The 23,609-nt window shown below is 42.0% G+C and overlaps 1 protein-coding gene across 2 annotated transcripts in view; it reads right to left on the bottom strand.

Annotated features, from left to right (window-relative positions):
* Positions 1-9,737: 9,737 nt before the first annotated feature.
* LOC141004670 (CMP-N-acetylneuraminate-beta-1,4-galactoside alpha-2,3-sialyltransferase-like) overlaps positions 9,738-23,609 on the bottom strand; it is a 161,698-nt gene continuing 147,826 nt past the window's right edge. For both annotated transcript variants that reach the window (XM_073476323.1, XM_073476324.1), the window contains one exon: positions 9,738-10,677. In XM_073476323.1, coding sequence (XP_073332424.1) covers positions 10,573-10,677 — 105 coding nt within the window. In that variant the 3' untranslated portion in view covers positions 9,738-10,572. The remainder of the gene's footprint in view (positions 10,678-23,609) is intronic.

The raw sequence follows: 23,609 nt of genomic DNA, 5'->3' as shown, positions 1-23,609 counted from the left end.
TGAACTATCCCTTAAAGTGTCTGCTAGCTTCCAATCTGCTCCAGTGTTTGTTACAGTGGCTTGCCTCCCATTCATATCCCTTGAACTTTTCCACATTTTGTCAAGTTTCAACCACAAACCGTAAATGTATTTTATTGGGATTTTATGTGATCGACCAACACAAAGTGGCGCATAATTGTGAAGTGGAAGGAAAATGATACATGGTTCTGAATTTTTTTTACAAATACAAAACAGAAAAGTGTGGTGTGCAAAAGTATTCAGCCCCCCTGAGTCAATACTTTGTAGAACCACCTTTTGCTGCAATGACAGCTGCAGGTCTTTTGGAGTATGTCTCTACCAGCTTTGCACATCTAGAGACTGACATTTTTGCCCATTCCTCCTTGCAAAATAGCTCAAACTCAGTCCGATTGGATGGAGAGTATCTGTGAACAGCAATGTTCAAGTCTTGCCAGAGATTCTCAATTGGATTTAGGTCTGGACTTTGACTGGGCCATTCTAACACATGAATATGCTTTGATCTAAACCATTCCATTGTATCTCTGGCTGTATGTTTAGGGTCGTTGTCCTGCTGGAAGGTGAACCTCCGCGCCAATCTCAAGTCTTTTGCAGACTCTAACAGGTTTTCTTCCAAGATTACCCTGTATTTGGCTCCATCCATTTTTCCATCAACCCTGATCGGCTTCCTTGTCCCTACTGAAGAAAAGCATCCCCACAGCATGATGCTTCACGGTGGGGATGGTGTGTTCAGGGTGATGTGCAGTGTTAGTTTTCCGCCACACAGCGTTTTGCATTTAGGCCAAAAACTTCAATTTTGGTCTCATCTGACCAGAGCACCTTCCTCCACATGTTTGCTGTGTCCCCCACATGGCTTGTGGCAAACTGCAAACGGGACTTCTTATGGCTTTGTTTCAACAATGGCTTTGTTCTTGCCACTCTTCCATAAAGGCCCGATTTGTGGAGTGCACAACTAATAGTTGTCCCATGGACAGATTCTCCCACTTGAGCTACCATGGGCCTCTTGGCTGCTTCTCTGATCAATGCTCTCCTTGCCCGGCCTGTCAGTTTAGGTAGACGGCCATGTCTTGGTAGGTTTGCAGTTGTGCCATACTCTTTCCATTTTCGGATGATGGATTGAACAGTGCTCCATGAGATGTTCAAAGCTTGGGATATTTTATCATAACCTAACCCTGCTTTAAGCTTCTCCACAACTTTATCCCTGACCTGTCTGGTGTGTTCCTTGGGCTTCATGATGCTGTTTGTTCACTAATGTTCTCTAACGAACCTCTGAGGCCTTCACAGAACAGCTGTATTTATACTGAGATTAGACTACACACAGGTGGACTCAATTTACTAATTAGGTGACTTCTGAAGGCAATTGGTTGCACTGGATTTTATTTAGGGGTATCAGAGTAAAGGGGCTGAATACTGTTTTTTTATTTGTAAAAAAAATTGAAAACCATGTATCATTTTCCCTCCACTCCACAATTATGCGCCACCTTGTGTTGGTCTATCACATAAAATCCCAATGAAATACATTTACGTTTGTGGTTGTAACGTGACAAAATGTGGAAAAGTTCAAGGGGTATGAATACTTTTGCAAGTCACTGTAGCTGTCAGCCAGCTGACCTCCTGTCAGCTTCAGGGCCAGCTAGTCCCCAGCCTAAGACTGTTGACACCTTCGACAGGCCCCAATTGTCTTCTTTCTGTGGAACCCGCCTAGCCTACAAGGTGCCTCCACTGGAAAAAAACTTGGACAAGCCCCAAGTGTCCCCTGCTCCTCCGTTGGCGGCCCTGGTCGACACCTGTTCCTGCTCCTCCGTCGGCGGCTCTGCCAACACCAGCCAGTATCTCCTGGTTGGCGGCCCGGCCACACCAACCAGTGGTTCCCGGTTGGCTGCACATGTTTCTCCGTTGGCAGTCCGACCGACATCCACCAGTGGTTCCCAGCCTCCTGCTCATCCTCCAAAGGGCTTCCGCCATCGCCGCCAGCCTCCTACTAGACTTCCAGAGGGTTTCCGCCCTCGCTGCCGGACTCCCATTCGGCCTCTAGGCCTCACCCCGACCTCCTCCGGACTGGCTCTGTCCCTCCTCCAGACCCTCTCCAACCCAGGTCCCTTTGGACGTGTCAGAGATCACAATAACACCCAAACAGTGAACAAAACACATACTGTAGATTCAGCACATGTGCACTATTTTAACCAGAGTTAAATAGTCCTGTGCTTAGCCGTGCTATGCTATGCTGTGTGCTATCTAGGCTGAGTTCAACGTTACCAGTCTTTGTAGAAAGAGGTGCTGGTGGTTCCTTAGCTGATGAGCCAAGCACGAGAACATTGTAATCCCAATGTTGAACAGTGCCGTCCTTGCTGTGCAATGTCTAGTGAAAAGTTCGGGGAACTGGTCGCTCCTGTTATTTCTTGCTAAGTTAGCAGCTCTGTACTGAGAAAATTGGTCAGGATGGTCAAGAATCAACTAAAAACCACCAAAAAGCAAGTCTGCAATGAGTTAGAAGCTACTGAAAGACAGGTGTCAGTGTCCACAGTCAAGTGTGTTTTACATCAACATGAGCTGAGAGGCTGCCATACAAGAAAGAAGCCCTTGCTCCAGATGCGGGACCTTAAAGCTCAACTGAAGAGAGAAGGTGAGGCCTTTAACCCCAAGAACACCACACCTACTGTCAAGCATGGTGTTATATTATGCTGTGGGGCTGTTTTGCTGCCAGTGGATCTGCTGCTCTAAAGAAAGTAAATGGAATGAAGAAGGAGGATTATCTCCAAATTATCAAGGAAAACCTAAAATCATCAGCAGAAGATTGGCTCTTGGGTGCAGTTGAGTGTTCCAACGGGATAATGATACCAAACACACATCAAAAGTGGTAAAGGAACGGATCAATCAGGCTAGAATAGAGGTTTTGGAATGGCCTTCCCAAAGTCCTGACTCCTGACTCCCCCATCGAGAACATGTGGGCTGTGCCGAAGAAACAAGTCTGTGCCTTAAATGTGCTTCAATCTGTCATTGCGGCGTCTGTCATTCTGTCAGTGAGCTGTCAAATGTTTGTGCTATCTCAGCTTTGTTAATATTTGTGTGACACACCATGATGTATGTGATGTATCTTCCGCTGCGCAGAGGATCGTGGGTCAGAATAGTAAGAAAAACATGCTGGCTTACATACTGCAAAATGCGACTGGATGTAGTAGGACATCCTGGTATTTTTGGCATTCTGCATTTCACATACTTCGTATTGGGACATATCAAAAATGTTCTGGCATACTAAATAGTATGTTAGCATGGGTATTGGAAAACAGGGATTCTCTCACTACTGGCACCAGGTTGCCAGTTCCTCTCCCCAATACCTCTTCTTCTTCGCAACAACCTCTACTGCTGTCTACTGACATCGGATTGTTGCCCTCCCCTTTATCTCCCCTCTACAACGACCTCTCCCACTCCTTACTGCCACCAGGTTAGCACGTGCACCTAGCAGAGAGTTACCTGTCTCCCACCAAGTTTTTCTCTCTGCAGCCCATTAGCCATCCTTAGCTGCAGCATCTACAATTCCTCCATACCCACTTATCCCGCAGGCAAGCAACATTCAGTTTTCCGTGGCTTCGGACTCTCCTGTGTCGGTGCACCTTCATCAACAAATCCTCACCGGTAAATATATCAACCTAGCTGAACTACTCCTTCCCTCCCTAAACCAACCTTCTCAACCAAGACTGAACGACAGCCACCAAGGCATATTCATCACAAATGTTAAAGTCTCCAATTGTTCTAAAGAGCTCACAGCCCTAGAGCTCATGATTACCTGACTCCGCTCCTCCAGCTGGCCCTCTGCTTCGGAGGAACAAGTTTCTGTCACTATCGTGTTCAGTTTGCCTCCAACGCGGCAGCACGGCTTCAACAATTTAATCAAGACGCCTGCTGGGGTTGCCTCGACCAGGACTTGTACTGTCACATCTTCACTGCTCCTTCAAGTCGCATCTGCCACATATGTGGATCATCTGCTAATTCTGCCACTGTATGTTCCCCTCCAAAAACCACAAACTCAAAGCCACAAGCCTTGCTGCACAAAATGACAACCAGTCCTCCATCTAGGTTGATTGAACTTTGCCATGCATATAATTCCTCAAGGTTGGTCATACTTTCCGCACATGCTGTCGCTCGGCTCTGCCATACCATCACTTCTGACACAGTCACCCTCGGCAGCTCATCCAAAGCTGAAAAATGCCTCTGGAAACACTTTCTCACAAACTGGAATGGCATCACCTTCTGCCTTAAAGACCACCTGAGTAACCCACACAACATTGGCATCAGGGCACCTCGACTTTGGAACGACCTACCTGAGGAGATAAGGCTTGCAGAATCAGTAACTTCTTCTAAATCACTTCTTAAAACCCATTTTTATAGACTTGCTTTTATGTGAAGTCATCCGTTTTTTTTTTTTTACAGAATGTTCATCTTTCCTTGTGATGTCTTTTTCTTACTGTCTTTCAATGCTTTTATTTGTAATCCTTAATCTATTTATTGTCCTTTATTCTTTTTACTGCCCATAATCTTTTTATCTGTTCTTAATTCCTTCGATGTGATGTTGTCTTCTTATCATCCTTTACTGATTCTTTTCTTTTCTTTATTTCTATTTTTGCATAACTTTTTTCTGGCTCTTTCTTTTTCTGTGATTTTGCCTGTTTTATCACTTTTATTCTTTCTATTTGTAATGACTCATTTTGACTTTTTGTGTTTTTACATTTTCTGCTCTGCCTTCTTGTTTGAACTCACCTCAGTTGAGGCTTCCATGTGTTTGGCTTGACTGTTGAGTGTTTATTCTTTAATATTTTCTTCCTGAGTTTCCTGCTTTTGCTTGATTGTCAAAGCACTTTGTAAACTCTTTGTTTTTAAAGGTGCTATATAACTGAAGTTTATTATTATTGTTATTATATAACATCCAGCTCTTCACAGATGCCGCCCCGTCTGCCGGTTAAGGATTGTTTGTTTTATGACCAATGGTGGTTCTCTGCCTGTATGAATTAGCTTATTCTCTGGCCACTTCTTCCGCAGTGGAGCAGCCTTGACGGCCTCCAGTGGAGGGGTCCCAGAACATGATTAGTTTACCAACTCTACATCCACTCCAACTCTGGATCCACGCAATGTCCAGTCTTATCTCCGTCCTTGAGGGAGCTTTTTAGTGGGTCTGCCAGGCCAGGATCTGCCACCGATCTCTGATCAAACCTTCCCCATACTGCAGCCGTTTTACACTTCATTAATATTGCACTCATACTCAACTGCTGCCTTCAACATCGTACTTATATTCCGCCTCAATAAACTATCATGTACATCTCATTGATGGTATGGTCCTTGCTAGTGACATATAGTATATATATATTTTCAGTACACAGACCGGGCAGCTGTGGCTCAGGAGGAAGAGTGTGACCTGCGTAAGGTCGGTGGTTCAATCCCTGGATGGGATGTATCCGTAAGTAAGATACTGAACCCCTAATGAGCAGGTGGGGACCTTGCATTGCAGCCTCTGCTATGTGTGTGTGAATGGGACAAGTGTTGTAAAGCGCTTTGAGTGGACTAGAAAAGTGCTATTTCAATGTCCATTTACCCAAGTTTATGTGACATATTCAAAGCACCAAATTGTAACTTCAGGTTTACAGCTCAGGGTGTATACCAAACAATCAACTATCTTTCCCCAGTTACATTGTTTAAAGTCAGTGGCATGATCTCTGCTGAGCTGTTACTGTCAGCACTCATTTCTGTTTGGATGAGCATGACAATGTTACAACACAAGTCGTGAAAAAACAAAAGACAAGTTAAAAATACAGCATCCCTAAATCTTTATTTTTTAATGTGCACAGCCTACAATAAATATATGAATACTTTGGCTTGAGCATCTGACCAGCGTCAGTCCAGGAACCCCTGTAAACTATACATGCAGGCCAGAGTGTACAAAGCAACACAAACACACACATAGACTTCACAACAGTTGATAATAACGTGAGACAGATTGATAAAGCTCAGTTTGTGTTTGATAGTCGCACTGATCATGGCGTCAGGGGGCCTGAGATAGCAGCCTGTGGCAAGCCTGAGTGAAACAAGTAATCATGACAAGGCGCTCTGCTCTCATTCTGGGCAACGGATAGAGAAGTGTGAGATCAGAGAGTTTACAGAAGACCTAAAAGGGATAGTTTGGCTGTTGTGAAGGGTATTGTATGAGGTACTTATCCGTCTGTCTGCCTGCTGGGTGAGGTGACTTACACTAATTTTGATTTTTTTATGTGGGCCTGTGTTTAGGTGGACCTTTAGTTAGGTGGCTAAAATATGTTTTGCTGCTGAGCTCGTGTGCAGCAGGACGTTGCTAGCTTCCTACACAGGTGCTTCTGCAAACAGGACACTGTATGTCATTCATTGTTTATAGATAAGTACCTTATACAACTGCACTTCAGAAAATCTGACCTATCCCTTTAAGAGCAGGAGGGGGTGGATCTTCAAACCCAGCACCAGCATGACCCTGCCTGTAACTGTCCATTCACATCAATAAAATCATTCAATGCACATCAAATACATCTTAATCAGCAAATTGTTTAATAGAATGAGCTCAGAGCTGGACCCTGTTCTTCAGCTAAATGGGGCTGAATTCATCCAGGTTAACACGGTGTTAGCAGTTTAAAGGAGCCCTGTGCAGTTCTCTTAGAAACCAACAAAAGATGTTGTCGTGATTACAGTGTGCTCATCCTTTAGGTCGAACAAACAAACTGAACAATGTATACAGTGAGCTTGCAGTCATCTTTTCGCTGTCTGGTGTGTTATCATCACTTGTAGATCAGGGGAATAGTGTGTAACTATTGGCAGGAATGTGTATTGTGTCCTGTGTGTCCTCATGTACATGCATGAGACAAACCAACGGGCGAGGGATGGGTATCATCGAGATCATAACGGCATTACTCTTACCGACACTGCTGATCATCAGGTACTTTAACAGTACCGTCATCACTTCTGTTTGATATTTTAAAAAATAATGAATAAAAGTTAATTAAGAAAAGAATTAGTTTTGCTTTATTTCCTCGCACTGAATATAGATTCATTCTTGAGAAGCTACTGCAACAGCATTGCTTTGAACAAATCACGATAACATGATAATTGAAATGTTAAATAAATAACATCATTATTGACAGCAAAAGAAACTGCAATCTTTCTAACAAAAATACTGTTTATGAACTTGTCTCACTCATCATGGCTGCAGCCATGATTCGCCATAAAGGGCAAATAACCGTCTGCCTTGTTTGTATTTCTCTAAACCAAACACACAGCAGCGTGTTCCTACCAAATAGTTTTGGGGAAACTTGCATTGGTCATTTGCACAGGGAGGCGAGCCCTGCCATTAAAAAAGGCTAAATCTCTGCAAAAGAAAAGGTTACATCTGTGGCATTAGTGACCAAGCTAGCATTACAGTAACTTGCCATTTTCAGTGTGTAAGTTGTTAACTCGAAGATGGTGGTCGTTGTTGATTTTCAATGTCTTCTGATGTTGAAAATACGAACAGGTCAAGGACCAAGTCTACTCCAGCCCACAGTCTCCATCCAGTGAGCTGTCTTTTATGACTTGTGAGACTAACAAAGGTGAATGAGAAGGATTTCCCTGCTTTTGACTTTACTGTTCCAGCAGACAACACTAGCATCACTCCTCTCTCTCTCCTCTATGACTACAGTTGTGTGTTTAAGACAAAAAAAAGTCTGTCAACATCTCGTGGTGGCGTACCAGATGCATGTGACTCACCATTACACAGGATGAAACTGGCAAAGTTTTTATTCTTGGCTACCTCTGTCTGGTCAGGATATTAGCCAGCTCATATCATGTATCCACTTCTACTACCTTCAATAACAGTGGGCAAACAAAGTCAACTTTAGCAGAGTTAAAACCATGATCAACTCTCAAGCGATTGGCTGAGTGCTGATCATATGTGATTGGCAGACACGGCCCTGGGGAACAACCAGAAACGTGGTAAAACCTGAAGACCTCATAAAACCAATTCAACTGTATTTTATGATCAATCTTAGATGATTTACAGAATCAGTCCACTGTTTAAGAGTTACTATAACTTACATGACAGGTCATAATTAATGACTGTCTTTCTCCAATCATTACTGTAACAACCAGAAAGGTTGAGTTGAATATGTATCATTTGCTCATAGCATTTATCCAAAACTACATCTGGATTGACTCTTTATGTCCTATTGTACAGCCTTTTTTTTCATGTATAGACATTTTACTCTTTATTGTGAAAATTAAATTGTGATGACTCCACAAGCAGATCTGAATGATTTGTCCATATCTCACATGTTCTTTTCTAAAATCAAAATTACCTCCGCCAAGGACGTTATGTTTTCATCCGTGTCCGTTTGTTGGTCGTTGGCTCCTGAACAGATTTTCACCAAACTTGGATGGAGGATGTGTCTCGGCCCAGAATAGACCCCATTAACCTTTGGTGCTGATCTAGACACACATCCAGGATTTTTTCTCACTTTCTTTAACATTATTTAACATCAGGGAATAATGCATGGATCATGATCAGGCCTAAAAAAAGTCAGGCATATTAAGGTGGCTGGTATCTATGAGTGAGTAGAAATGGGGAGTCATGGGCCTTGGTGGAGGTATGCGCTTTACTGAGTGATATTCTAGTTATACCCTTATTTTTCTCATTTGTGTCTATTGTTATGTTTGGGGTTTACCTGTGAATAAGGTTTGAGCTGAAGGACAACAGGAGATACACTTAATGGCAGCTTTGAAGAGTGAAAAAAATCCAGACTTGAATCAAACGATCAACAATCAAAACCAACTAACGCCATCCATGTCTGAAGAACAGGGCCCTGATGGGACTTCATACACTGTAGTTTGATATGATCGGATATCAGTCATGGAAGCAATTTGTTTTATATAATGTCAGACAAAAAGGTAGATAGAGTTGTCATCTGCAAGTGTGTTGTACTCAACATCCTAAATGTATTACTTGTCTCCTTTGAGTGGGATGCACACATAATGTCAGAGTTCGCTGACCACACTGACTGATCAAAGTAAAATCAAAAATATACCTGTCAAATTGGACTTTTCCAATAAAAAAACAGAAATCATTTCAATTCAAAGCACAATACTATGGAACAACTCAAAGCTTTTCATTTAAGTCAGATTGTTTCCTGTCATCAATGGAGGTGTCACGATTTCCACTCTAAATCAAAAATTGATCAAAAAGAGCTTTCCATTTGGATCAGTGGATTCTCCAACCCGCCAAAGAAAAAACAACAAAAAAAAACTTTAAAGACGACACAACTAGCTCACTTCCAGCCTCTGATCCTGTGTGATGAAGACGATCAGCTGACTGGTACTGGAGTTAACTGTGACAATGTTTTTATTTTCTTTTTCAAAGATCCTTATTGTCCAGATTGAGCCCTCTTCATAAAAGAGGGTTCAATCTGGACAGTGACTGTGATAGTTGAAGAATGGCGAGCCATCAGTTCTGAAATCCTTTTATTATTATTTTTTATTTGAAATTGAATCGAATCATGAATTTAGAGAATTGTGACAGCCCCAGACACTCAACAGCATGACCTGAGACACAGGTCAGACTTTTTTAATGAGCTGAAGTAACTCGTGGCACCCACTGGGTGTGGTTACACTCCATTCTTATGTCTCCACTCTTAATTCAGAAGCACAGCGTTTGTTCTTAATCAGAACAAAGACAAACAAAGTCAACTGTCAATAAATATAGCCATCTTTATGCTGTACATTCACAAGTAAATTTCATTCATTTCCTCTCATTCAGAGACACAAGCTGCTTTGGCTGCATTGGAAGTGAAATGTGACTCCAGTGAACATGAAGGGGTGAGTGTTGAGGGATAATAATATCTTCAACATTATACCACTGCTCTGCATCTGTCTGATCAGTGCTGCTGCTGAAGAAGCTTCATACTTACTATGAGCCACTCAACTGAACAAGCTTTAGACTGACAGGAGGGATTACCCTCATGATGTCAGAGACTGGTCAGGACGGCTGACTTATGTGTCATGTAGTGTAATGTGCATTCTGTTTAACACACAAAGAGGAAGCTATGAGTTTGGTGCAGATTACATTCAGATGTGTGAGCAGAAGGACACTTGTAGAGGTATTCTTGGCACAAGCTCAACACTTCATCAGCCCAATATCTTCATCCTCTTCTCCCCTGTCCAGCCTGCAGCAGTTCTAGCAGGAGGGCATGGTGCTGGTTTTATCCCAACACTGCTGACGTACCCCTGAGCCAAGATACCAAATTAATGTAAATATACTAACCTGCAAATAGGACAAGCTAAATACTGCCATCCAACGCAGAGGCCGATTGCTTTCAATGTGTCCCTATGCAACACTGGGGCAACGTGTCCTGTTCAGTAGGCCTCATGTACTCGCAGTGTCTGCCCTGATCACTGTGTGCGACAGCTGCTGCTCTCTGCTGGGGACATGTCCCACAGAGCCTCAAGTTTCCCTCCTCAGGTGGTGGTGGAGGTGAGCACAGTGCTGCATTCAGGAGCCTTGAAGCTGAGTGCAGACCATCAGCATCCTGCACCACAGATCCCACCGGTCCAGTCCTGGATGACTCCAGCCTTCACCAGCTTCGCCAGGAACTCCTTCTCTTTAGATATGTTGTGGGTCCAGGACTGCAGAGGGCACAGAGACACACAGCACAGTACACTAAACTTATCTGACCTTTAAGGTCAACAACACATTAAAAAAAAATAAAAATCATTTTCACAGCAGAATAGTAACACAATATGATGGGAACTGATACTCGTTGCGGAGAACGGTCAGCATGTTTCCCTGAAAGAGGTGGGGCTTAGGATGATGATGGTGATGTGGGCTGGTCAGTCTGTCCGCAGCAGAGGTTTTCAAACTGTGGGCTGTTACTTCAGGCAGGCTGCTAATAACAAATTACATTTACTCTTGTGTCGCAAAGTTGTTTTTTGATTGTGATAGATTGTGGGGACTTCACGGTGCTCACGACTCACAGAATGCTGTTCAGACAGGTGAGTACAATGTAGTTGCATTCACAACATCAACAACCAATGTGTTGCATGGCATGTTGCTTGCCTTGGTGGTGTTTTATTCTGCTATTAACTCTGTAAGAAGTGCCAAAATATGAAAATGATGTAACCTAATATTGCTTGTGGCACCCAGCTTGTGGTGTCCTTAGCTCTTTCTTTTCACTGTTGGTCATTTTTGTTAAGTTGTCAGAGTTTTGTTCTCCTTTTTAATAAGGCTTCAGTGAGACAGGAAGTTACATCTATTACTGATAATCAGTTGTATGAACAGACTGCAGAGGGCCTTTCTATAGACAAGGAGTATATTGCTGGTTTGGAAGTGAAACCATTTCCGGGTTCTGTTTCAGAAACAAAGAAAACCTCCTTTCACAGTTGGCATTAGTAACAACACCAATGACTAAACATGCCACCTGTTTTCAACAGAATGTTGTGTAGCCTATGTTTAGGTGAGGACGGTATTTTTTTTTTGAATAACTAATACTGTTGCTTATCGTAATTTTTTCATCCATTCAAAATATGTTTTTAATGGTCTGTTATGACCATCGGTGTGATGAGACAGCTCAGTCCATGGGTGGGTCAAGGGGCAGCATCTAACACTAGACTGTAACACATTTCTGTAAAAAAAAATTCTGACACTAACATACTGTTTCCTTTTAAAGCAGTAACATATTGTTAGAAACAATGCATTCTGGGCAATATTTTAGGGCAATTTGCCTTTTCCCATAAAATACTGCATCATACAGTTAATAGTGTTGCATTCTGGGTATGATGTTGAAACAGGCTGTGAAACTACTGAACCATATTGTATTTCTGGAGAAGACACACTGAACATGAAGTCATGAAGCCAATTCTTGACTTTCTTTTTGAGGATTATTCATCTGAATGCTGCACTTTATGAGCAGAAAAATACGAGTGTGAGCTTAAATATATTTGATATGTATAGTGATGTTTGCTTACTTTCATCATTTTAAACAAACTGCCACTCATCTGTATTGTTAACTAAGCTAGCTTGCAGCACTCTCACGCGGTCCTCTTAGCTTACCGTGCTGTGACTGAAGGGTAAAGTTAACATTACAGGACATTAAACTTGATTTATTATTGTTGTAGTGCAGGTAAGGTCAATTCATGAATAGATCAAATAAGACAGTCATATTGGTTTGTGTTTGTTTGCAGCTATTAGCATTATTGTGCTTATGGGTTTGGGAGTTTGTCCTCTCTTTTCCGTGCTGAATAGCTAACATTAGTTATCACATATATCAAAGACTGCTGTTAACGTTAACTTTACTTAACTTTAACTTCACATAAACCACAGGTGGGCTCATCCCTCCTCTTGCTTGATTGATACCATCCTAAAAATCATCTCATGAAAATAATTTTCTCTTCTTTTTTTATTGTCTGTGCCTGACAGCTGTCTGTCACAGTGGCTGTTTTCCAGAGGACCATCCCCCTATTCCTGACTCCTTGTCTTTAAGACTGCTTTGCTTCTGACATGAACCACCAACTGTGTCACCCTGCAGAGGAAACTATCTTCCGTTACCACCAACATACATCCCTGTGCCAGGTTTAAAAGCAACCTCGTGAGAGGACTTCCGGTATGGCAGCGCACTGAGTGGACGTGTGTTAACCTGCTCTGCTACCCTGTTGGCTAAATCCTTCTTAAATATTGTATTTGTGCCAGCAAAACACCTCCATTTTGCTAGATAAGCTAAGGGTAATGCCTGTGTCGCAAAAGAAAGCCGGCCAAGGTCGAAATAAATTTCTTCAGGCTAAACTGTCGAACTTTGCAATGTTCAGCACCAGCCCCAATTCTACGGCTAGCACCCACGCTATAGACACCGACGAAGCTAATGCTAGCTTGACTCCGGAAGATACAACGACCACCAGGTTTGATGGCATATTGTTCGCTATTGAAAATGTCAGGAAGGACATCACAGACTGTGCGGAGCGTGTCACGGAGGCAGAAACAAGGATTTCGACAGCTGAGGACAACGTCGCCTAACTCCAAACAAAAGTACAAGTCCTAGAAAATAGAAATAAAGACTACTACTGGATCTGGAGACAAGATCAAGACGCTCCAAATTGAGACTCTTCAATTTACCAGAGGGAGCGGAGGGGGAAGATGCATGTGCCTTCCTGGAGGGCTGGCTGCCGGATACCCTGGAGCTGGCGCAGGGGCGCACTAAACTAACCTTGGAGAGGGCGCACAGAATTGGGCCAAGAACACAGAACAAATCTTCACCCAGAATGATAATGAAGTTTCGGAATTACAAAGAATCAGAATCAGAATCAGAAAGAGTTTTATTGCCAAGTAAGTTTTTACATACAGGGAATTTGTTTTGGTCTCGAAGGTGTGTGTGCCATACAATAAACAATAAACAATAAACAGACAACAAATAGACAACATGATAACGAGACAGACAGAACCATAAGTGACAACAAAGTGAGAGAGATATGTAGTCAAATGTCTTTCATTAGTGCAACGTGACTGTATGGTGTAAGAGATAGGAGTAATTTTTTTTCAGTGTCAGTGTCAGTGGGGGACCCGGGCATTGTTTGTGAGGCCAACTGCAGTCGGGAAGAAACTGAGTTTGTGCCTTAAGGTTTTGGTCCTGACGGACCGCAGCCTTTTGCCGGAGGCGAGCGATTCAAAGAGCTTATATCCAGGGTGGGAGGGGTCGGCCACAATCCTACCTGCCCGCCCCAGGGCCCTGGAGGCATGCAGGTCGTGGAGGGATGGCAGACAGGAGCCAATCACCCTCTCAGCGGAGCGAATGATACGCTTCACTCTACTCTTGTCCTTGGCAGAGGCAGCAGTATACCAGATGGTGATGGAGGAGGTGAGGATGGATTCAATGATGGAGGTGTAGAAGAGCACCATCATTGGCTTTGGCAGGTTGAACTTCTTCAGCTGTCGCAGGAAGTACATCCTCTGCTGTGCCTTTTTGAGGAGGGCGCTGGTGTTCAGCTCTCACTTGAGGTCCTGGGTGATGATGATGCCCAGGAAGTGGAAGGACTCCGCAGAGTCCACAGGGGAGCCACACAGGGTGATGGGGGCGGGTGGGGCTGGGTTTCTCCTAAAGTCCACAACCATCTCCACTGTCTTCAGAGCATTTATCTCCAAGCTGTTTTGTCTGCACCAGGACACCAGGTGGTCAATCTCCCACCTGTAGGCAGACTCATCACCACCAGAGATGAGCCCAATGAGGGTGGTGTCGTCCGCAAACTTTAGGAGCTTGACCGACTGGTGACTGGAGGGGCAGCTGTTTGTGTACAGGGAGAAGAATAGAGGGGAGAGGACGCAGCCTTGAGGGGAGCCGGTGCTGATGGTCCGGGAGTCAGAGATGTGTTTCCCCAGCTTCACATACTGCTTCCTGTCAGACAGAAAGTTAGTGATCCACCTGCAGGTGGAGTCTGGTATATGCAGCTGGGAGAGCTTTTCCTGCAGCAGAGCTGGGTTGATGGTGTTGAAGGCAGAGCTAAAATCCAAAAAACAGGATCCTGGCATAGCTTCCTGCTGAGTCCAGGTGTTGGAGGATGAAGTGAAGGGCCATGTTTACTGCATCGTCTACAGATCTGTTGGCTCTGTAGGCAAACAGCAGGGGGTCTAGGAGAGGGTCTGTGATGGTTTTGAGGTGGGTCAAAACAAGGTGCTCAAAGGACTTCATCCAACAGAGGTCAGGGCAACTGGTCTGTAGTCATTTAGTCCTGTGATCTTTGTTGTTTGGGGACAGGGATGATGGTGGAGGTCTTGAAGCAGGCTGGTAGGTGGCATGTCTCCAGTGAAATGTTAAAAATGAAATAGCGCGCACCGACAAACCGAGGCAGCCATTTGCGGCACCATCTTTGTTGTTTAAAACGGTGTTTGAAACGGTGGTGAGAGCTGCCAAGACAAAAAGGGAAGTGCTCTACAAGAACCAGCCGGTGAGGTTTTACCAGGACGTGGCAGCAGGTGTTCACAAGAAGCAGAAGGAGTTCGACAAGGTGAGGCGGCAGCTCCAATCAATGGGAATCCGGTACGGCATCATTCCTCCTGCCCGACTGCTCGTGACATATAAGGAACGGTCTCGCATTTTTAACAACCATGTCGAGGCGGAGGACTTCATCAGGCAGATCAGGTCAGAAAAGGGACCAGACCGAGTTATTAAGAAGCGAACAAGACTGTTGTGGTTTACAAAGTAGAAGGTAACAGCTGAATAGGTAAATTAAAGGGTGTAAGTTTGAGCAGATCTCGCACAAATTACAATGTCAAATGTACACCTATGTTCATTAGTGTTTAGTAGATGATGTTGGCTTATACTCGTGGCTTACCTCCTATCTGTTAAAGCTATGTTACTCTTCACATGGTAATAACAAGCTGGAAACTATGGATAGGAAAGGGGTCTGTTAGAAATTTGGCAGAATAAGTTCTTTAGGTATTTGTTCTTCCAGGTTTTTCCTTTATCGTTAATTTTATTTTTATTTTTATTAAGAAACGAGTTAAGATGCAAAATTAAAGATAATTTAGGCTGCAACCATCACTTTGTTAATTTTCAAGTAATGGGGGTTAAAGAGAGGTTAACTGAGTGTGAGGTTTGATTTAGCTCATAGTAAAGGGAGGGTGCACATGAATGATAATTGTTTAATTATGGTAGCACAGGAGTTTAAGGTTAGTATTATAATTAGTTGTTTGTTTGGGTTTTTTCATAGCTCAGTGATACTGTCTTACCTTTAGGGTGGAACAGTTAACAGCTATCTGGAAGTCTTAAGATTAGAGGGGGAGAATATTCAGGCTGAAGACCTGGATATAGGTTATGGTTTGGGTATCTGTGTAGTGGTTGCCAGTGGCATTATTTATGTCTGTCTTGTGTTTTTGTTTTTAAAAAAAAAAAAAAAAAAAAATGTTTTCAATGCTCTGTTTATTGATTTTTAAGTTGAAAACAAAGATGACATATAACACCCCCCCCCACACACACACACACAATCTCAGCAATAAGAAAAAAGTAAAAAAAAAAAAAAAAAAAAACAATAATAACAATAGTAATAATAACAGGAAGAAATAATAATGTTTATCATTGTACTAATAAAATAATAATGATCAGTTCAGTTTTTTTTAAAAAAAGGGGTCTTCCTATTCTCTAGTCCAAATTACTCTCTCTAGTATATAAACTGTCGGGAATATTGGGGTTGAAATGGTGCAATGGTGCAAAAGGTGTAATGTATGTCCTAAACAACCATTTATATTGTAACAATCTGTATCTAGTGTTTATGGTTCGAGTTTGAGCCAAGAGGCATGCCTTCTCCCACTCTTCAACCGTGATGTATAACTGAAGGTCATTCTTCCAGGCAGATAAATAAGAGCCTGAGTTTTCTTTTAAACCTGTCAAGAGCATGTTATAAAATGTGGACAATTGTCTCCTGCCATGTAAATGATTTACTGCATACTGTTCAATTTCAGAAAGTTGCACAGTAGTTTTAATTTGTACGGAAGCCCTAAAGGGCCATGCATTCATACATTTTATTTCCTCCGTTTTCCCATGATAACGAGTTAATTTCATTTGTTTTCTCGAGATCTCGAGTTATTATCTCGAAATAACTGCCGTTTTCCCGAGATAACGGGACAATTTTCTCGAGATCTTGAGATAACGAAACAATAGTGTAGTATATTAAATCATTGCAGGAAACATCATTCAGTGTAGCAATGTCAGAGGAGCAGGAGCATATCGATCACCACGTCACATATGTTTTCAATCAAGGCCTGACACAGGCTGAAATAGCATTATGCCTTGCTATTACAGATAATATACACATTAGTGTACATAATCTAAAAAGACGGTTAGCAAGGCTTCAGCTATATCGGCGGCGCAATCTAAGTGAGCCTGATGTCGTCATTAACTGAGGAGATCTCGAATTAATTATATCGTTATCTCGGGAAAACAAAGTTTCGTTATCTCGAGAAAATTATCTCGTTATCTCGGGAAAACGGCAGTTGTTATTTCCAGATAATAACTCAAGATCTCGAGAAAACAAATGAAATTAACTCGTTATCACGGGAAAACGGAGGAAATAAAATGTATGAATGCATGGCCCTTTAGGGCTTCCGTAAATTTGCAAATATATGAAGCTCCTAATTTGTAGGTATTTAAAAAAATGTTTTCTAGGGAGATTATATTTTTGCATTAGTTGTTGGAATGACATCAGAGTGCCTTAACTGAACAAACTTTTTTGAGCCCAAGATCCATCCAGTGTTTGAAACCCATATCCTGCCTCCCTGGTTTGAAATCAGCATTGCCCCAAATGGGAGTAAAATATGAAATAGTAATAGTTTGATTCATCAGGGCATGTGCCCCATACCAGATAGTTATTGTATTTCTAAGAAAAGGGTTAAGTGTGTTTTTCTTAAGTTCCTTTGCTCGTGATGAGTAGAGATATAAATGTAGTGGAAGTGTTGTTTTATGTTTCTCTATTTCAACCCAGGCTGGAACCTCTTCAGGGAGAAAATAAAACATGGCTGCCCGAAGCTGAGCTGCCCAGTAATAAAGTTTCATATTGGGTAGTTTAAGCCCTCCCCAATCATATGGCAAATAAAGTAAACTGAGACGAAGTCTAGGGCGTTTATTGTTCCATATAAAGCGGGTAAAGCTTTTTCTTAGTGTAGAGAAAAAGGATGCTGGCAGGGGAAGTGGGATTGACTGAAACAAATATAGAAATTTGGGTAAAATCGACATTTTGATAATATTGATGCGCCCTACCATATAAATAGGCAAAGGGCTCCATCTATCTAACATTTCTATTACTTCTTTCACCAAGTGGTCATAATTGGCTGATATAATATTTTCAATGTCAGGGGTTATTTTAATTCCTAAAATAAGTGAAACCATCTGAAGTTAAAGCAAACTATGTATGAATTGTCAGATGCTCTCTTTCTTCTTTGTTTAGTAATAATAAAGTACTTTTACTGTCATTAGTTTTATAGACAGAAAATTGTCTGAATGTATTCAAAAGTTGATGTAGTGATTTAATTAAGGTATTTAGGTTCGTCAAAAACAAAACAATATCATCTGCGAAAAGGGCTAGACGATGCTCTGTCTCTCCTATTGTTATACCTGTGATTTCAGGTGACTGACAAATGGCCATGGCTAAGGGTTCAATGGCAAATAAAAATAAAAGAGGTGACAGGGCAACCCTGGTGGGTGGATCTATAGAGTTTAAAGGGTTGTGAAAATTGGTTGTTTGTTATAATTTCAGCCGTTGGTTCAGTATACAATAACTTGATCCACCTAAGATATCCTTCCCCAAATCCAAATCTCCTTAGAACCTCAATAACCTCTATTTATTTAATAAGTTTATTTGTATCAGGGACAATGTACAAAATAACATTAGTCTCGAGATGAGAGAAGATGCTTTGTACCGGATTTAGCTTACTAGCTACTTTCCATCCGTAGTCCGTGGGCAGGTGAGTAAGAACAAAAAGAAAAAGGATAAAAATTGTCAACTTACATAACAGACCAAACATCCATACGGATATGCGTATATACACCCGCTCACACATTCTCTCCAGTCTATACAAAATGCCTAGTGAGATAAAAAATTAAAATCACATCATGGAACTACAGAGGGCTACAAAAACTTAAGAAGGTCAAACAAGTCATGAATAGGATAAAATCAATGCAGTCTAATATTGTATTTCTTCAGGAAACACACCTGATGTACAATGATGATCTGAAAGTTAGGAGGAGGTGGAGAGGTAATGTCTTTTCTGCACCATTTAACTCTCAAGCTAGAGGTGTAACTACTTTGGTCCATGAGTCTATACTGTCATGCTGTCATCTTTAGTGTCTGCACTGTCTCTGCTTCTGGCCCCCTTACTCCACCTAGTTCTTTTGCAGCAGCAAAACCTGTACCAGATGCTAATACCTCTTTTCCAATGTCAAATCCAACTCCTATCTGCTCTCATATCCCTATTAGAGTTACTGACAGGCGTTGCATCCTGTCAAAACGCTCTCACTGTCCTCATGGCAACAACCCTGATCCCAGTAGAGTTAATCGTTCCAACACTCGTGGGAGGGTCACATCTAACCTGATTAATATAAAAACAGTTCCTGTCCCTCCAGCTCTTCCCCCTGTCGACCTCAGTTGTGCTTTACTCAACATTAGGTCACTCTCCAGCAAGACATTTTATATTAATGATTTTATTACTCACTATGGTTTGCATTTATTTTTCCTCACTGAGTGTTGGCTTTCCTCCACTGCCAGTGCTGTTCTTATTGAGGCGTCTCCCCCTGACTATAGCTTCTTATTCTCCGCTAGGAAAGACAAAACGGGTGGGGGACTTGCGGTTATCTTCTCTAATCAATTTCCCTGTACAGTATGTTCACTCGGTGATTTTACATCTTTTGAGTACCTGGCCATGCTTATTGGAAACCGCCAACATATCCTGGCATTACTCATTTATAGACCACCCAGGTTTAATCCCATTTTTTTAACAGAGTTCTCTGAATTTTTATCTACCGCTCTGATTAAATATGACAAAATAGTTCTGCTCGGTGACCTGAATTTTCACATTAATGATGTTTTGGATCCCAAAGCAACGGAATTTCTGGATCTTCTTTCGAGTCTCAACTTCATCCAACATGTCACTGGCCCCACTCATAATCTCGGTAATACTTTGGATCTAGTCTGTACAAAGGATATTACCGCTGGCCCCCCTTCTATTTTTCAGGTCCCGGTCTCGGATCACTCTTGTGTCTTTTTTAACCTTCTCACGCATACACAGACTATTCGCTCTGAATCTAACCCTCATTCTTTTCGTTTCATTAACAACCATATTAAGTCCCTTCTAGCTGATCATTTGCCCGATAAACTGGAGTCACTTTCCAACACGTCCATGTCTGTCAACAACCTTACAGATGGCCTAAACAGTGCACTGTCAGAAACGCTTGAGTCCTTTGCTCCTCTCAGAACTAGTAGAGGCACTCGAACTAAATCTGCACCTTGGTTCTCCGACCTCACTCGCTCTTTAAAACGGGCTTGTCGTAAACTTGAAGACAGATGGCGCACCTGTAAATCAGAGTCCTCCCGCCTCGCCTGGACTCTTAGCTTTAAACATTATAAACATGCACTTTCTGCTGCCAGATCTTCTTATTTCTCCAATTTGATCGAAACCAATAAGAACAATCATCGGGTCCTGTTTAATACTGTGGCCAGGCTTACACACTCTTCACCGGTTCTGAGCTCTCCTTTCACAGCTAATGATTTTCTAGTTTTTTTCACTGACAAAATCTCCCAATTAAGGAACAACATCATTAGCCAGCAGCTCTCTAGCACCATGTCCAGCCAGTGCTCTGTGTCCTGGTCCACGAGCTCACTCTCTCAGTTCAAACCCATTTCTGCTGAGGCCTTGGCCTCAATGGTTGCCGCCTCAAAGCCAACAACGTGTTCACTAGATCCCATCCCTTCTGACCTCCTTAAGGAACTCCTTCCTATTCTGAATGCCCCTATACGTGCCATCTTGAACACTTCCCTCTCTGAGGGGTGTGTCCCCTTAACCTATAAATCTGCTATCATTAAACCACTCCTCAAGAAACCCAATAGCGATCCACTGGTTCTTGCCAATTATCGACCTGTCTCCACTCTCCCTTTCTTATCTAAAATACTTGAGAGAATTGTTGCTGATCAACTGACTGTCCACCTTTCTACCAATAATCTCTTTGACAATTTTCAGTCTGGTTTCCGCTCCTGCCACTCTACTGAGACTGCCCTAACTAGAGTAGTCAATGACCTACTTGTCACTGCTGACTCTGGATCAGCCTCCGTACTTTTAATTCTTGACTTAAGTTCGGCCTTCGATACAGTAGATCATTGTGTGCTTCTACACCGACTGGAGCATTTCGTTGGTATTCACGGGCTGGCGCTCTCATGGTTCCAGTCCTACTTATCTAGTAGAACCCAATGTGTTAGTTTCAATAACTCTTTGTCAGAATGTTCTACAGTTACCGCTGGTGTGCCCCAGGGGTCTGTCCTGGGGCCTCTGCTGTTTTGCATTTACATGCTCCCTCTGGGTAGGATAATTGCCGAATATGGTATACAGTTCCATTTCTATGCTGATGACACACAGCTATACATCCCACTACAGCCTAATGACCCCTCTCGAATACAAAATCTGGAAACATGTGTAAGCCGAATCAAGATCTGGATGAGTCAAAACTTTCTCATGCTTAATACTGCTAAGACTGATTTGCTGGTGATTAAGCCTAACAACTACAAGTACTTCTCTGACAGTCTTTGTCTTAATATTGATGGTTGTTCAATCTCTGAAAGCACGCACATTAGAAACCTAGGTGTTATTTTTGATCCAACCCTGACTTTCCAGACTCACATCAAGGAAATCACCAGGACGGCTTTCTTTCACCTGCGCAACATTGCCAAAATCCGCCCTGCTCTGTCCCGGCGTAGCGCCGAGGTGGTTCTCCATGCCCTTGTGTCTTCCCGTTTAGATTACTGTAATGTCCTTTTTTCTGGCCTCCCCATCTGTACTACCAGGAGCCTTCAGCTTGTGCAAAATTCAGCCGCCAGACTTTTAACAAAAACAAGTAGGTTCTGTCACATAACTCCTGTCCTGGCATCACTACATTGGCTGCCCATTCAGGCTAGAGCCGATTTTAAAGTTCTTCTTTTAACTTATAAGGCTTTAAATGGACTTGCACCATCTTATTTAACTGAACTACTTTCTCCCTACATTCCGCCACGTCCTCTTCGTTCTCTTAGTTCAAATCTCCTCGTCATCCCACCAATCAATAAAAAGTCAGCTGGTGGCAGGGCCTTCGCCTACCGTGCTCCTTTTCTATGGAATGGCCTCCCACTAGGTATCAAAGAAGCTACATCCACTGCAATTTTTAAGTCCCGTCTTAAAACACACCTTTTTACTCAATATTTTGGTTTAAACTAATTTTTAACTGTTTTATCATTTTCCTTTGGTGTTTTAATATTGTTTTATTGTCTGTTATTATTGTACTTGATTTTATTGTAAAGTGTATTGAGACCATGTACCATGGTGATTTTGCACTCTAAACAATAAATTGATTGATTGATTGATATACCATTACATCATCATCAAAGACACATTTGGACGGTACCTCATCATTCAGGGTAACCTACTGAAGGAACAAATGGTTTTAGCAAATATTTATGCACCAAATATTGATGACCCCAACTTTATTCAAAACTTGTTTCTCATTTTATCCACTCTTCCGGGTAAGTGTGTGGTGGCAGGTCATTTTAATTGTACACTAGATCCGGTGAAGGACAGGAGCTCAGGAGCTCAGTCTAACGTTCATAGTAGGGCAATAACACACCACTTCATGAAAGAATTGAACTTAATTGATATATGGAGGGAAGAAAATCCTGATGATTTAAAGTTTTCATGCTACTCCGGTGTACACAAGTCTTATTCAAGAACCGACTTCTTATCTGCAGAACTAAGGTATAGAATCAAGGAATGCACTTATGATGCCATCCTAATTTCAGATCATGCCCCAAATTCATTAGTAAATCAGGATTCAAAGTAGTGAGAGATGCTAAGACTTGGCGTTGAAAACAAAAATGGTTGGCTGACCCTGGCTTTGTCTCCTTCCTGGATAAGCAAATGAATTTTTATTTTGAAACTAATACAACAGAAACTTCAGCAAGTATAAGATGGGAAGCCTTTAAGGCCTTTATTAGGGGCCAAATAATCAACATTACTAGTTCTAAAGCAAAACAGACATTTCAAAAGGCAAACAATTTGGAAGCAAGAATAAGGAAATTAGAAAGTGAGTATTACCAAACAAGGTCCCTAGAAGCTCATCAAAATGTGTTGCTGCTTAGAGCACAATATAATGAATTATCTGCATCAAAAGCGATGGCCAGCCTGCTGCAGCTTAAACAAACATTCTATGATCAGGGTGAAAAACCTGGGAAAGTGCTGGCATGGCACCTCAAGCAGCTACAGAGCGAAAGATCTATCACCTCATTGCAGAATGACCAAGGAGAAACCATCGTAGACCCAACAGAAATAAATTAAACTTTCAGGAAATTTTATGAAGGACTCTATAGTTCAGAAATAATTCATGACAATTTGGAACTAAAAGTTTTTTTTAGATAGAATAACTATACCCAATATACCAGAAACTCTTAGGGCTGATTTGGAGAAAGATATAACAGTAGAGGAATTATCTGCAGCAATTGATAGTATTAAAGCAGAAAAAACCCCTGGGCCTGATGGTCTTCCAATTGAAATCTATAAAAAAAAATTCAAAAATAAATTGCTGACTCCACTTTAGAAATGTTTATAGAGTCCTTTCAAAATGGTATTTTGTCATCATCTTTAAGAGGAGCACTAATCACCCTGCTCCCAAAGGCAGGTGAACCAAATAATAAATGTGAGAACTTAAGGCCAATCAGTCTTCTAAACATAGATTTAAAAATACATTGAAAGATTTTAGCGAGGAGGATTGAAGAAATAATACCCAAGATAATTGGGAGGGATCAGAATGGTTTCATTCGTGGCAGACAAGGCTTCCATAATGTCAGAAGGA

This window comes from Pagrus major, chromosome 11 (assembly GCF_040436345.1).
Source record: "Pagrus major chromosome 11, Pma_NU_1.0".
In the NCBI taxonomy this organism is placed as follows: domain Eukaryota; kingdom Metazoa; phylum Chordata; class Actinopteri; order Spariformes; family Sparidae; genus Pagrus; species Pagrus major.
The sequence above is the reverse complement of the archived record's forward strand: the minus strand, read 5'-3'. Positions and strand labels throughout refer to the sequence as shown.